Source organism: Penicillium chrysogenum (genome assembly GCF_028827035.1).
Source record: "Penicillium chrysogenum strain IBT 35668 chromosome Unknown utg000002l_segment0_segment0, whole genome shotgun sequence".
Lineage (NCBI taxonomy): Eukaryota > Fungi > Ascomycota > Eurotiomycetes > Eurotiales > Aspergillaceae > Penicillium > Penicillium chrysogenum.
The window spans coordinates 3,954,226-3,969,329 of NW_026622750.1; the positions used below are offsets into that span (position 1 = coordinate 3,954,226).

Below are 15,104 nucleotides of genomic sequence, written 5' to 3' on the forward strand. Positions count from 1 at the left end.
AGCTCGATACGCATCTAACCCAAACCGGGCTCACATGAATGCCGTGGATCCCATTTTTGCATATCTGAAGAGCGACGCAAGGAAAGAATTGTCTATTCAGACAAACATGGTCTTTAGCTGAGCGGTTTTGTCTACAGCGACTTTGCCGGATGCGAGGACTCGCGCAAGTCAACAACTGGATGGGTGTTCACGCTTGCCGGAGGGCCCATATCGTGGTCATCCCAGAGACAAAAAAACAGTGGCTACATCAACCACACACGCGGAGTACATTGCATGCGCCGAGGCTGCGAAGGAAGCTATGTGAATTCGCAACTTTATCAATGACCTCCGCATCCCCGGAGTACATATTGACACAGTTCCCCTTTATATCGACAATAACGCAGCCTTGAAGCTCACCAGGAATCTAGAGTTCCACAGCAGAGCCAAACACATTGACGTCAAGCATAACTTCATTCGGGAAAAGGTGGAGGAAGGTCTCATTGATACCCAGCGCGTCAATACAAAGGATAACTTGGCAGATGTTTTTACCAAAGCTTTACCGAGATCTACACACGAGGACCATGTAAGGCGTCTAAATCTCAATTCAGGGGGTGTTATCGAGTCTGAACCTCTGTTGAAAAAAAGGGAAGAAATCGTCGGATCAGATCCTGGGATCATTCAGGTGCCTCGGCCCCTTCGCGTTCTTGGCACAGGGGGGAGAGTTGGATCCCAGATCACGTGATGTATATAGATCTATAGGAGTGGCTGCCTATTAGGCAGACACTCCGCTAAGCAGCAGGGAGATGAGCTGCTGCAACTACAAATAGCTGGATCTCTTTATATAGATGAATCATCACACTTGTACCTCAATTCAGGGTTCAACTCGCGAGGGGTCAGGGTAAGTGAAATCATCCATCCATCCATCTATACTGTATTTTGCGCTAACATTACTAGACTACGATCTTGGTCTCGACCTTCACGCTATCAGGCCTGAGTGCCCTAGCATACCAACACCGCCTCCCTGTCTCGCTACTGAACCAAATGATCTGTGGCAGGGTTCTCTTGGCAAAGACGATCCTGCAGAATACGAAACTCAAGGGTCTTCCTTTATCGAATGCCTTTTCTACCCCGATCTCGACAATCTGTCCGGGTTCAAGTGGACAGGTCCAGATCCTCTGTCCAATTCTACTCAGGGTAGCGACATTTTCCTCCACACGTCAGCGCTCCTTTTCCCTAAAGAGGTGCAGTGAATAGAATTTCGATTTGTGCGATTTGACCGGGTATCTGGTGAGACTATAGGAGAATCTGTTCTTCCTGCCGCGGGTTGAAACAGCCCTGGGAAATCTGTGTCGGTTTCGCAGACAGTTGCTAGACACAATCTCCTGGCATGCTGTCCGTGCAACAGGCACTAGCTTCCGACTGTCCCTTTGGTCTCGTACGGAATCTCTACCGTATTCGAGTCTCTCGACACATTCCCTGTTGACTAGGCTTCCCCCGACGCTATCCCTGGACTCAAAACGGTTTTTTGTACATAATATATCGAGTAATTACGAGTGAAATCGTTCTGAATCAAGCGTGCTTGTTCGTATACTCATTTCAGTAAAGACCACGATAATTAATAATGACTATTTGGTGCCCTTCTTGTTAAAAGCCTCGGGAATATATAATCTGCTTTGCCTGCGGTGTAATTTCCCTTGCACTGCGTCGCCGCTTGTCGTATTTATATATTTCCAATATAGGACGGGGCAACCCGAAATAAGCAATTCCTTACTCTTATCTTGCGACGTCCGTCAACCCTGCCAAATTGGGACTGTAGGGGTAGTTCCAGTCATCGAGTAGGCTAGTCAGTCGTTCCCGAGATGATTCCAGTGCCTGCTCAAAAAAGCGCAGTCGAGCTAGCTGCTTGTCGTGGCGAAGCTGAAGTCCGTCCCACTCTTTTCTCATGTGTATACCAGCCTCCTTCAAGTTCTGATTGCTCTGCTCTAGCTTCTGGCCATCGATATGCTTGGACACACACGACTCCCATAGGCGTCGATAGAGTCCAACAAGTCGAGCTGCTGGAAAGGCAAATTTGGGATCGTCGCATTCGAGGTCTGCTAGCACCTTCAAGGTGGGTTGAAACGGCTCGGTCGCCAAGGTATGTCTTGTTTCTTCTTCGTGTTGCGAAGGGGAAGTCTACGATGGTCAGCCAAAGCATCTGAAGCCAAATGGTTTCACTTACCAATGGAGGGACGTGATCAGAAGGTTCCACATCACTGTCCTTATTACTAAGGTTTGGTAATTCACGGGGCCGCTGTTCTCCTTTTACCTGGTCTGGCGAGCTGTTCGAGGCATCCATTTTTCCCAGGAGAAAGTCAAGGTCTGGGCGATACTAGTTCCATCAGGCCTTGGTGTAATCTTATAGACTATGAGACGCAGGTGGCTATGGACTATGTTTTACGGTCACCACATAGTCAATCAACGCAGTCAGCTTTTGGATGGAATTCGTTTTTATTTCTAGCGGGCGGTTGGCAGTCAATTTGATAGAAGTGATAGTGATCAACGAATCGGTCGGGGAAACTGATCGAGCATCACGATGTTGAGGGCCAGATATGAACCCTCATTGAGATATATATTTCAATCAGACACCTCGTCCACTTGCGTTGAAAGTTTCAGAAACTCGGCAAACAGCATTGTAGACCTTAGAGTCACCAAAAAAGAAGTTCGGAAAGAAACGAAAAAGAAAAGAAAAGAACGAAGATTGGTCACAACTTCAAAAATTGAGTGTTGACAACGTTTGGCCAAGCTTCAACGGGTTGATGGGTTGAGCAACCGCACATCCTACCGTCACCTCGCTTTCTGCAGTCTAGGCGGACAGACCCACAGCTCAACACAAACCAACACAACACTAAAGCGAGGCCAGAACAAAGGCCCATGATTCCTAGGGATGGAATTGTAGGAGCTTTTCGGTGATCCAACGTTGAGTCGCCAAATTATGAGGTGACTAGGACAAGAAATATGTGCCTGTCATTGCGGATTGAATATCTCCCACAAAGCCTCAATTTAAGAGGGACGTGAAGGATTCAACAGTCAGCCAACGTTGCTTGACCGACTCAGCATCCCTTTCTCTCAGCACCACTCTTACTCGCCTCTCTCGCTGGGCATCTAAAGGCATCAAGAATGTCGCTGCAAATAGTTGCGGTAAAAGAAGACGTGGGTTTCAACAGGCCTCAATTAAGAAATGTGTCCTTCAACACTTCCAACCAGGTCGGCGAGTGACAGAAGCCGAGAAGCCTATAAATATGTCCTCTACCCCTGCAATTGCTCTACTATTTATTCACTTGATTCTGCAAAGCCGAGCAGGCTTGTGTCTGACGCACTCGATAACTTCTCCCCTTTGTTCGAGTACTGGAATTTATACCGTACTGACATTATAGTATACATCGTGGACCAGCAAACCAGACAGTTCCTGTACTGTAAGAGACGTGGTTCCAAGCAGATTCACTGCCCCATTTACACCAGCCGATCGGAGATACGATATTTGGATTAGCTGGTCAAGGCGTCTATGCGAAGACGTCTCTGCGAAGACGTCTCTGCTATAGCGAGCTGATCTACTGTCGCGGCTCTGGTTGACCATAAATTTGAAGTGCAACTGCCCACACTGTAGGTATATGGGCCCACAAATCCTTGAAACTGCACTGACCCGAAAGACGCGGGACAGCCAGGTCCGTAGACGTTCGAACACAATGCACCAGGGCAAGGGCCACAGCTTCTTGTGGTCTCTTCATCCCTGGTGTTGACCATCAGAACATGTGAGTTATGGGATTCCACGCTGATCTACTGGCTAATAATTGACAGTGAACCTTTGGGAGCTCACCAGAGTGGCCCTGATAACCCTGCACTACCGTCAGTGCTCCACGCAAAGCCATGGCTTACACACTATTCCTAGCCGCGTCACTTCGGACAATGCAGCATGTCCTAGGTGGAAGATCGCAAACCAAGATAGCGAGTCAAACAGGGTGCGGCTATCCATGTGAGAACTTCGTTGCATAGAACCTTGAGACTCCCATTTCCATGCTAAGGTGAGTGAGATCTAACGCCTACAGCTGCGCTGTGTTTGATTATCCGCGCCAAGCCTTATTCCCCTACCCACGAACACCACTGACATCTTCACACTATTGTAGGGGCACCCCATCATCGAAGGTGAAATATACCGTGGCGAGTGGCCTATTCCGCCAGATCGAAGATAAGACCAAGGTGGCGGCCGACGGGGTGCTCCATCGCGTCTTCCGCCCTCGTCCCCACCCCACCGCCTTCACACTATTGTGGAGTCCTGAACCTCTGGCATCGCGACACATTCATCCACCATGGAAGTGCAATGTTCATCGCAAGTGGGTTCGTAACGCACATTTACTGTATCAACAAATCGTCTTGTGCACCCAAGCGCGGCTTTTTAAGCGACAGCCGATTGCGATGAGCTTGAATGCGACGTGGCATGGCTGGTGACTGCATTGCTGAGGCTGTAAGTGATCTAGTTGTGAAGCCGATATGACCATTGTGCATACTGATCGTCCCGTCTCAAGCGCACTTTGGGATTTCCATGAACAGGTACGCTACGACAACTCGTCCAACTAGATCAATCCTTGCTGACTCGGATCGTACAACAGGAGAACACCCTCATTTCTGTCGCTCGAGTCGAATGCCACGCGAACAAATATCTTGTCTGCTCGAGCTCCCCTATACAAATACGATCGCATGCTCTCTGTCCCTTCCACATGACTATCGACGATGAGTCACCAGAAAGTTAGTATCGCGTACCTCGGCCTCTTTCTCCCTATTGATTCTGTGTATCAGGTCATTTTTCAATTTTTCTACATGATACAACTCCTGAACTCCGATCAGCCTATACCACTACCCGAACCATACCCGAACCATACCTGTGGCTAAGCATGCAACCTTTCAAATACCTTCAAGTGGCGTAGGCTGCTGGTATCGAATGCGTGGTCCTCGTTGTCTTCGGATGACATTTGGTGTCTTTCCAGGCCTGGAAATCCAAAAGACACAGGAATGCTGATGTTCTGTCTTGCTTCATGGCAGATGAGCGTACCTCCGCAGACAATCAGGTTGTTAGCACAAGTCCACCTGCAAGGAGAAGGAGACGCAAAGTCTTCTCATAGCCTACAATTTGACATTGGTCAGCTCAGGTACAAACCGAGAGGGTAAGGCAAGCCAATGAGAGCTCACTACCCAAGAATCACCTCGCGGGCATACAGGAAGCTGCATCATGAGGGCTGTCAAAAGTGTTGTGGTGTACCCGGTTGGTTCTTATGCACGCATTTCCTATCCAAGCCGAAGCACTATCTGCAAAGGCCATTTACCCTGGGTGTCACTTCAGCTGCAGGTTAGTCAAGTCGACCGCGCGTATCCTTTACCCGTTCATATCGTCGCCTAACATATCACGCACTTGTCAGGAAATCCGGATTCCCTACGCCCCCCCTATTTCGACGGTTTTTTTGAGAATAAATCATATATTCGTCGAGCCCACCGCGCTGCGGAGGATACGTGGGCATGTTACTGTTCGGCCAGGCAGCCACTGTAAAGACTTTGGTGTCCGAAACAATATCGAATCAGAATGTTTATAGGACCTCTTGGACTATCCCCTAGATCCTGGAGCAAATTTTCCACCGTCAATCAACGCTCATGTGATGGTTGCTTTTGGAAGGTTGGCCGGATTGTCTACTACGACTACGAGCGAACTAGCACTCCTGCGGGGATATCACCCAACGGAAATTCGTTTCAGACGGCACTGCTAGAACCCAATCGGGTTTCAATCGGGTTTCAATCGGGTTTCAACCGTGTTCTCTTATCAGCAGAACATGGTTGATTGCATTAACTTGGGACACCACTTCCCAAAAGGCAATTGCCGTCACTTCGATCCGGGATTGGTTGAAATATGATCCGTCGTTGCCGAGGCATAGTAGGAGCCAACCGGGTATTCTTGATTGCTTGCTTGTCCAAATCTCTCAGCAACATGGTTGTCTCTTTGGTAAAGCTACTTTGGTTCTTGCGCTCTCTAGGATATAAGAGCTGAAATAGAGTAAGGTCGAGTGACTCACAATCGCCGCCTGAAGTGGTGACTTTGACTTCGCAAGGCACAAAGCCTACCGCATGGCTGATTTTACTCAAGTCAATCGTTTGGCACCTCGTCACATGCTTCTACACGTGGGTCTTGGGCGTATTGCTTGGTCATAGTTGAACCAGTGGATCTACTGTCCTATCGGATTGAGGCTGTATGCCAACTTCACCGAGTGATCAGAATGGGACTAGAAATGGCTTGCGAAATAGAATCGATAGTGATTGATACATTTATCATGTGGGTGAGATGGCAAGAAACCTCCGTACTACGTCCGTGTGACATTGATAGACCTCGCCACGGGCCATGGGGCCCATGATTCGCACTGAGTTACTTCCCTTACTTCCCCCTGCCTATGGGCGGGCCGTTGACCGTAGCCCCGTGGCACTTAATGGGCACATGGGTCGCTTACTAATAGGCACTTGAGTCACATGAAATTCTATAATTGTATAATATTTAGCCACGCAAGCATATGTCCTATAGTACTACGTATTCAGATTATTTGAGTAGAAGGATATACAATGGATGTGTTCAGCTATAATCAAGCCTAGTAAAAGCAATGGACTATCGAGTCTAAGTGAAATTGAAAGTGTGATCCGAAATACAGAAAAATAGTGATGCGACTATATTGGGTGTAAATATATATATGACTACAAAACATGTTAAACCTACAAATCCACTCCAATATAATGTCTACCAGTCGCATCAATAAAAATATTATAATACGACATATCCATTATACTACATAATAGGATTCACCTTTACTATGATCAATTATGTACTAATACTAGTGGACATTGGGGGTAGATGACAGTGATAGATTTCCAAAGGTTGAACCAAATATTCAAGAAGCTTACATAATCCTATGGGGGAGTGGACGGTCCAACCAATGGCGAAGTCTAGACATTGACTACCTCCTTCACCGCCCGATCATTCACCACACTCACCACAACACTCACATCAACACTCACATCACCACACATCACCTCACACATCAACTCACACATCAACTCACACATCAACTCACACATCAACTCACACATCAACTCACACATCAACTCACACATCAACTCACACATCAACTCACACATCAACTCACACATCAACTCACACATCAACTCACACATCAACTCACACATCAACTCACACATCAACTCACACATCAACTCACACATCAACTCACACATCAACCCACACATCAACTCACACATCAACTCACACATCAACTCACACATCAACTCACACATCAACTCACACATCAACTCACACATCAACTCACACATCAACTCACACATCAACTCACCTCACCACTCATATCACCACACACACCACACACATCACCACTCACATCAACACTCACATCAACACTCACATCAACACAACAAGCATTCCAAGACAACACTCATCTCTGTTTGCCTACATCTGGATGAAAGATGCCAATTTCTATTGTAGCGAGGAAGCTATTGGTTCACAAGCTACCAAGGGAAAGGAATGTGCAATACGTCATTTGATACTGAAGACGCTTCAGTTGTTAGTTTATGATTTTGGCTATTGAATTGGCAAAGATCTAACTAGGGCTCCTTCTATGTATCCAATGATGACCCTTCGGGACAATGAACAGACGATGAAGATGTTGCGCAGGTCTTTGCTTCTCCGAATACTCTTGGAACACTCGAATACTGGTCCCTAGCACCACGAAGAGGTGCCTGCACGGGCTAGAGGCTCTTGTTGTCGCAGATGCCCCTGCGGAAACTCTTGTTCTCGCAGATGTCCCTGCGAGGCGCTTTGTTGACGCAGGACCTAGGCTGCGGACAACTTGGTAATGCAGCGGTCTCCTGCAGAGAACTTGTTAACGCAGCGGTCTCCTGCGGGTCTCACTTGTCATCACAGCGTCCCCCTGCAGAGTTCACTTGGTAACGCAGCGCCCCCCCTGCGAGGTAGTCTTGTTGACGCAGCACCCCCCTGCGAGGATTGTTGTTGACGCAGACCTATCCTGCGAGGATTGCTGTTCACGCAGACCTATCCTGCGAAGCACCTTTTTACACTCGCGGGGCTTGTGGCAGCGAGGCAGCGCAAATCTTACATCACTGGGCCCGTGGCAGCGACAGCCGTGGTCACGGAGACTCTTAAGCCCACAGGCAAGAGAGGGACACCATGACACATCGGTGTGTGAGGACCGAAGTCCTGATTTTTTTGGGGCTGGGAATCCGGCTCCTTTTATATTTTTTTCGGCTACGTCTCTACCAAGGAAACAGTTGCGCAGATGGTAGCGAGAATCACTGTCTAGAAAACTCTTTGCGAAACCTGAACTGCAGAAACAGCCGGTTTGGCGCTTCGCGACTTACCTCATTTTACTCTCCACAACCAGACGAATCAATTGACCCCAAATTTATCCGTTTTCCGCCTCTGCGGTGGCCGCCATGGGTGGGAAAAGGAAAAAGGGGTCATCCACGTGGGCCGACCCAAACTTCGACCACGTGGAACTAGGAACCACGAGCGCATGCGAAGAAACTCCTGAAGATTACCCAGCAGTGGAAAGCTACAGCTGACGAAGGCGGAATTCCTCCTCATGATCGATTCGTCGAGTTCCTCGACGCAGTGACGTCCCTGACGACAAAGATGCGCGACAGCGAGATGCTCCAAGAACTAGGACGCATCCGCGCCCTGCTGACCGAGCACGACAGAAAGCACTCCGATATGATATCAAAAATGCAACACACCATCGAAGTCCAGGCCGCAAAGACACCAGCAACCACCAAGTCCGTCAATCCCCTCTTGATCCCCCGACCGACCTCATATCGCGATGCGCTAGCGAGTCACGTGACAACACAAACCTCGACGGTATCAGGATGGATGAGCAGAACGCAGACCAATGGGACTTCGGTCCCGAGTAATGATCTAAGCAGTAACAGCAGTTCACCTGCCCCAGTGATGATGCGCGAGCACCTTCAGCTAACCGTCCGCGGCACTGACCGTGCCGTCGTCGACCCTCTTCGGAGGAGAGAGGATGAGCTCGTCAGACGGCTGAACGGATCCATCAATGACGTAGCCAGGGAGCTAGGCAATACCGAGCCTAGTATCAGACTTCTAGACCGAGTCGTTTCCGCAGCACGAGTTCTGCCTAGTGGCGACGTCCTCGTCCAGACAGATGACATCAAAGACTACGAAGACCTCATCAAGGCTGCTCCCGCCGGGTCGTCCGACACCTGGTGCCAGGTGCTAGGCGAGAACGCGGGGCTGAAAAGACAGACTTACACTGTGGTCGCCACGGCGTGACCTGTCGATTTCCACCGTCCGTCCAGGATGCGCGAAAACAGCTGAAGGCCGAGAATGTGAGACGAATCTCCACCGCTGCCGAGATTGTCTACATGGACTGGCTGATGACCAAGAGGAAAATGGATGAAACGAGGCCAGAGTCGGCGAAGCTCCTGATCGAGTTCGCCGACCCATACGCCGCCAACCAGGCCATTCTACGTGGTCTGGCGATCTACGGAAGGAACCACGACTGTCAGTTATTTGACGGCAGTCACCGCCTCCAGCAATGCTACCGCTGTCAGATGTATGGACACATAGCTCGGAACTGCAAGCGAGACATTCACTGCGCTTACTGCGCAGGGGATCATGATTCCAAGGAGTGCCCACATGCGCATGATCGCCGCAAGGCCAAATGCGCTGAATGTGCTAAGCACAAGAGACCCGATTTCAGTCATTTTGCCTTTGATCGGGGATGCCCTATTCGAGGCGAGGAGCTGGCTAAAATCCAGCTCAACAGACGCCTGGGCCCGCAGTTACACCCGGAACGACACAGCGAGTCTGGCACATCGCCGCCGAGAGAAGAAGATCACCCTACACCATCCGAAACAACCCAAGCAGACGCACGAGCGGCGGAAGCACGGGCAGCGAAAGCAGCGAAAAAGAAGTCCTCAAGTCGCTCCCGCTCACGGATGAAGAAGCGGCGCGTTGTCGAGTCCGGAGAGGAGAGTCAGGAAGAGATAGTAGAAGATCTTCGCGCCCAATCCGGTTCTGGTGCCCAACCAGTAGTCTCAGTGAATGATGTTGTGGTTATCGACTCGCTGACAGAAACCGGCCATTCAGAGGGCCCTTTACAGATAGAACTACAGCACCGAGAACGTAGTGAGAGCTTTGACGAGCCCCAGGATGGGACTGGCGAGGAAGCTCCCCCGGCGCGCTCCACGCGTCGACAAACACGGAAGGCTCTCCTGGAAAGACCCACAAAATGTTAAAATCCACCCAGCTTCGAATACTGCAGGCCAACACATGGAAGTCGAGAAACAAGGTCATGATGCACCTCTTCGGCAAAGAAGGAGTGCAGGAGATGGAGATTTTGGCGATCCAGGAGCCAGAGGTGTATAACCACACTGACCCCATGACGACGTACTCCCAGGCGTTGGGAGGACGTTTCCACGTCCTTCTCCGTCCGACGGAACAAACCCACGGAGGAAAATCTGTGGCAGACGCGGCGAAACCGAGAGTTTGTTTCTATGTCAACAGAAGAATCGACCCGAAATCATGGTCGATCCGTCACCACACAAGAGACGCAAGCACACTCACAGTCAGGACTGATCGTGGGGCGATACACGTACACAACGTATATGTGGAGAGCAAGGTCCGAGACGAGGGTGACGAAAATCGGCAGGAACTGCGAGCGGCGACCGCCAAGGTCACGCTCCAGGTAGTCAGAAGATTGCTAAGGAATAGCGGTGCAGGCCAGCACGTGGTGGTAGGGAACTTTAACCTGCACCATCCGCTCTGGTCGCAAACGACGCAATCACAACAGGAGGATGAAGATGCCGAGGACCTAATCAGCATCATGGGCGATAGAGACATGCAACTGCTGACGCAAAGAGGCGCGGTTACATACGAGGGCCTGGTGTATGGTAACCATGTTGAGACCACATTGGACCTGACATGGGCGTCGAGATCCCTAGCCGAGCGATGTACACGGTGCACCACCCAGAGGCAGTGGCTATATGCAGCCGACCATATGCCAGTCTTGACCGAATTCGACATCCAATTCCCCGAAGCGCCCTTCCGGACGACCGCGAACTGGAGGGAGGCCGATTGGGATGAGTGGTTGAAAGTACTCAGATCCAAGACGTGGTCCCATCGTCCCCTCCGCAACACCGACGACGTTGACTAGGCAGTCGAAGAACTGATCTCCGCAATAGCGGACGCCGCCCACAACACGGTCCCGATAAGAAGTGTCGGTCCGTACTCCTTTCCTACATACACGAAGAAGTTAGAAAATCTAAGACGCCAAGTTAAACGGGCGCGAAGATGGGCAAACGAGACCGGAAGTGACGAAGACCAGGAGCTGTTCCGACAGCTACGCCACGAACTTGGCCGCTAGAGCGCGAAGGTTGCCAATGAAGCACATAGGGAACGGGTGGAAGCAGCGACCAAATCAATCGACGACTTCTGGAAGCTATCGAGATGGGCCAGGAATACTACCCCGCGGGCGACCCACACTCCGACATTACGTGAAGGGGACAGGGAGTACGTGACGGCAGAAGAGAAGGCGGACATCCTCCGCGAGGTCCTTTTCCCTCCTGCACCCACTGCGGGCTTATCAGACCTTGAGGGGTACGAATACCCTGTTGCAGTCAATACGCCACTAATCACCTCCGACGAAGTCATGCACGCTGTACAGAGATCTGCATCGTACAAGGCCCCGGGGCCAGACGGGATCCCGAATGCCGCACTGAAGAAGGCCATCGAGATACCAAGCCTCCTCACGTTTCTGACAAATCTGTTCAACGAATGTTTGCGGCTAGGGTATTGCCCTAGTCACTTCCGCGAGCCCACTACTGTCATTCCCAGAAAGCCTGGGAAACCGGATTATACCATACCAAAGGCCTACAGACCGATCACTCTACTGAGCACGCTGGGGAAAGCGCTCGAGTCAGTGCTCGCTACCCGATTGAGCTACCTAGTCGAGGCCCACACACTCCTACCGGATACTCACATCGGGGGAGAGTCGGAAGGTCATGCGACCATGCCCTACACCTTCTCCTTGAGCGGATATACGAGTCATGGAGGCAGGACGCCCACGTCGCTACGCTGCTAACTCTTGACGTGACAGGCGCGTTCGATCATGTGGCGCACGAGAGACTGGCCCACTGCCTAAGGAAACGTAGGATACCGGAGCAAATGGTCCGGTGGATCCTCAGCTTCCTGAGAGACCGCTCAACAAGGCTGGTTCTACAGGAAGGCTCGATGGGCACACACCCGGTGGCCACAGGTATTCCACAGGGCTCACCGCTATCACCGATCCTCTACCTCTTCTACAATGCAGACCTCGTCGACGAGCTTCATGATGCCGCAGCCGGACAAGCTCTTGTCACCGGGTACATCGATGATATCTGTATCCTGGTATGGAGTAAATCCGCGCTAGACAACTGCCAGCTCCTGGAGAGACTGCACCAAGTCGCAGATGACTGGGCCAGTCGCCACGCATCACGCTTCGCACCCGCCAAGTACGGACTGATACACATGTGGAAGAAAGGCTGGGGGGCTCGAAGAGTAGATCGACCGCCATCGGGCGAGAGCATCACCCTTCGAGGCGTTGAAGTCCGGCCCACCTTGTCGCTAAAATACCTGGGCGTCATGCTAGATGAACACCTCACGGGAGAAAGCCAAATCGCGCAGTGCCGCAAGAAGGCCGCACAATTGATTGCCGCGCTACGATCAATCGCGGGGATGACGTGGGGCGTCTCGACCCTACACCTCCGCCGCATGTGGACGGCAGTCCCACTCCCTCAGATCTCATTCGGCTGCTCCGCGTGGTATACACAAGGAGCATACGGCTCTAAATCTTCCGAGGATCGAGCCAATAGCGCCTTTCGGTCGATGCAACAGCACGTTCTCCAGTGTATCGCAGGCGCTTTCAAGACGACAGCTGGACCAGCCCTAAGAGGTATGTCTCTTCGTCCCACCGGCAACAATCGCCATACAACGCCTCGCGGAAGAGGCCTGTCTTCGCATACATGCATCACCTCTTAGATCCACTCTCTCTAGACGAAGTGACGAAGGACGACGATATGGACTAGTATCGCCACTCAAACGACTGGAGACACATCTTAAGTTCAAAGGAATCGAAGTAAGTAGGATGGAGCTGATCCGGCCGTTCGCGGTTCCCCCGTGGTGGCAACCGCCAGAGACCCGGATAGCCCCAGATAAGGACACCGCCATCAAGGAACATGACCTGATTCTCCGGGCGACGCCTCTCTACGGACCGAACTCGGCAGTCGCCTACACGGATGGGAGCAAAACAGAGAACGGAGGCGTTGGTGCCTCGGCAGTCACATCCAGAGGGAACGCAACCGCCAGGCTTAACGACCAGGATACGGTCTACGCGGCTGAACTCAAGGGTATCCTACTCGCGCTCAGTCATATCAAAGATGACCTGGTGAGGGAGCTTGTCGCTACTTCGAAAGCTCCCGCCCGCACAATGACCATTTTCACGGACAACCAGGCCGCCATCCAAGCATGTGCTCACCCGCGACGCAGCTCCGGACAGCAGATTCTCCGCAACATCGCCATCCAGATAGAGAACTTACGACTAGCGGCCTGGCGCGTCCGAATCCACTGGATCCCTGGTCACATGGGAGTACATGGAAACGAGCGTGCGGACATCCTAGCGAAGCTCGCAGCAAGCACATATGGGCCCGCCGAAGCGGTCATCCTCCTTTCCGGCTGCCGCACTAAGCTCCGCCAACTCGCTACGGAGCGGTGGAAGGAGGAGTGGGCGTCAAACAACAGTGGTGCTCACCTTCGCGCACTTTTCCCTGAACCGACGAAAGCGATCTTCGCGATACATGAGTCTCTGAGACGCGCAGCCAGCTCAGTGCTGGTGCAGATGCAGACTGGTAAGATTGGTCTCCCCGCTTACCTCGCTGCCCTGCCGCAGTGGAGGGAACAGGCCCTGGAAAATAACCCACTACGCAACCCATCGCGTTGCACATGTGAACAAGGCACCATGAACACACAGCACATCCTCTTCTCTTGCCCCCATTTCACAGAACTCCGTCACCGAATTCTTGGCCTTGACCGAGGGGGCCGCGACCCGTGGAAAGAGTGGCTCTCAAAGCCAACATTAGCAGTCAAAGCAGTCAACTTTCTGATGCAAACTAAGCTCCTCGGCCAATTTAGGAGCCTGCCGACCACCTACCGAGTCACGAACAAAGTAGACTCGTGACCCTGGGATTATAGATCCTCTCGCTTGCCCCATTTCGGGCCCCCAGAACTACAGTGAGTACCCCCCTGCGTCACTGATCACCTTCACGGCATGCCGTGTGAGTTGCTGGACAGTACGGGCCTCGGTCCCGCAGGGATGGAAGCGATCAACTGAAGACGGGGGTGGCAAGTTTGCCCTGTTTCCTTGGAGAGAGTACGCCTTCTGTACGCCGCTGGACTGTTCATGGCTCTGCCAAGCCTGAGCAGCCCTGGTGAATTCTGGGTTGCCATGACCCAGGTAGGTCAAATGCGTAACAAAAGGGCGTCGGAGGGGATTGTCGGAAACAACGGAGTAAACAGCCATCGTCATGTGATATAGTTGCCCCGGCTATCACGTAGTGCCCTGCCGGCAAATCGGGCTTCACCGCCTGACAGATCCGCGAATGAAATTTACTTACTTACTTACTTACTTACTTACTAGAAAGCTTATTCCTGATTTGTCAAGCCGGAAGCCAATTTGCTATCTATTCAGAATTCTATATTTTTCCTGGTAATGTTGACGTAGTCACTGCGACCTTCAATAAAATATGACGGCACGTTGGTAGCAATGGCGTCAGAGTGGAAGTTATTATACGGAGCATGGCGAAGTACAACGTCATGGATGGGAGAAGCCGTGGAACCAATCCTTCCAGGTCTCATTTAGGTGCTCATCTTCATGCCAGTGTTCGTTCTCGCGAGGGTATGTGCATTGTTTTCAGTTATGCAACATTTACCCACAAGACCAATTCTACTCTCGTCCTGCTTGAAATACATTGAC

General features: G+C 51.3%; 5 protein-coding genes across 5 annotated transcripts; 4 read left to right on the forward strand and 1 right to left on the reverse strand.

The window, feature by feature from the left end:
* Positions 1-8,511: 8,511 nt before the first annotated feature.
* Positions 8,512-9,367, forward strand: N7489_004851 (uncharacterized protein; the record flags this gene model as incomplete). The annotated part of the gene is given in 2 exon segments (XM_056710603.1): positions 8,512-8,568; positions 8,579-9,367. The coding sequence occupies 2 exon segments, from the start codon at positions 8,512-8,514 to the stop codon at positions 9,365-9,367; spliced, it is 846 nt and encodes a 281-aa protein (XP_056569024.1).
* Positions 9,368-9,459: 92 nt separating this feature from the next.
* On the forward strand, positions 9,460-10,335 carry N7489_004852 (uncharacterized protein; the record flags this gene model as incomplete). Its single annotated transcript, XM_056710604.1, has 1 exon — positions 9,460-10,335. One exon carries the CDS (start codon positions 9,460-9,462, stop codon positions 10,333-10,335), a length of 876 nt encoding a protein of 291 aa, XP_056569025.1.
* A 59-nt stretch (positions 10,336-10,394) lies between these two features.
* Positions 10,395-11,252, forward strand: N7489_004853 (uncharacterized protein; the record flags this gene model as incomplete). Its single annotated transcript, XM_056710605.1, has 1 exon — positions 10,395-11,252. The coding sequence occupies one exon, from the start codon at positions 10,395-10,397 to the stop codon at positions 11,250-11,252; it is 858 nt and encodes a 285-aa protein (XP_056569026.1).
* A 1,352-nt stretch (positions 11,253-12,604) lies between these two features.
* Positions 12,605-14,309, forward strand: N7489_004854 (ribonuclease H family protein; the record flags this gene model as incomplete). The annotated part of the gene is made up of 2 exons (XM_056710606.1): positions 12,605-13,028; positions 13,162-14,309. 2 exons carry the CDS (start codon positions 12,605-12,607, stop codon positions 14,307-14,309), a joined length of 1,572 nt encoding a protein of 523 aa, XP_056569027.1.
* Positions 14,310-14,357: 48 nt separating this feature from the next.
* On the reverse strand, positions 14,358-14,651 carry N7489_004855 (uncharacterized protein; the record flags this gene model as incomplete). The annotated part of the gene is made up of 1 exon (XM_056710607.1): positions 14,358-14,651. One exon carries the CDS (start codon positions 14,649-14,651, stop codon positions 14,358-14,360), a length of 294 nt encoding a protein of 97 aa, XP_056569028.1.
* Between the last annotated feature and the right edge of the window lie 453 nt (positions 14,652-15,104).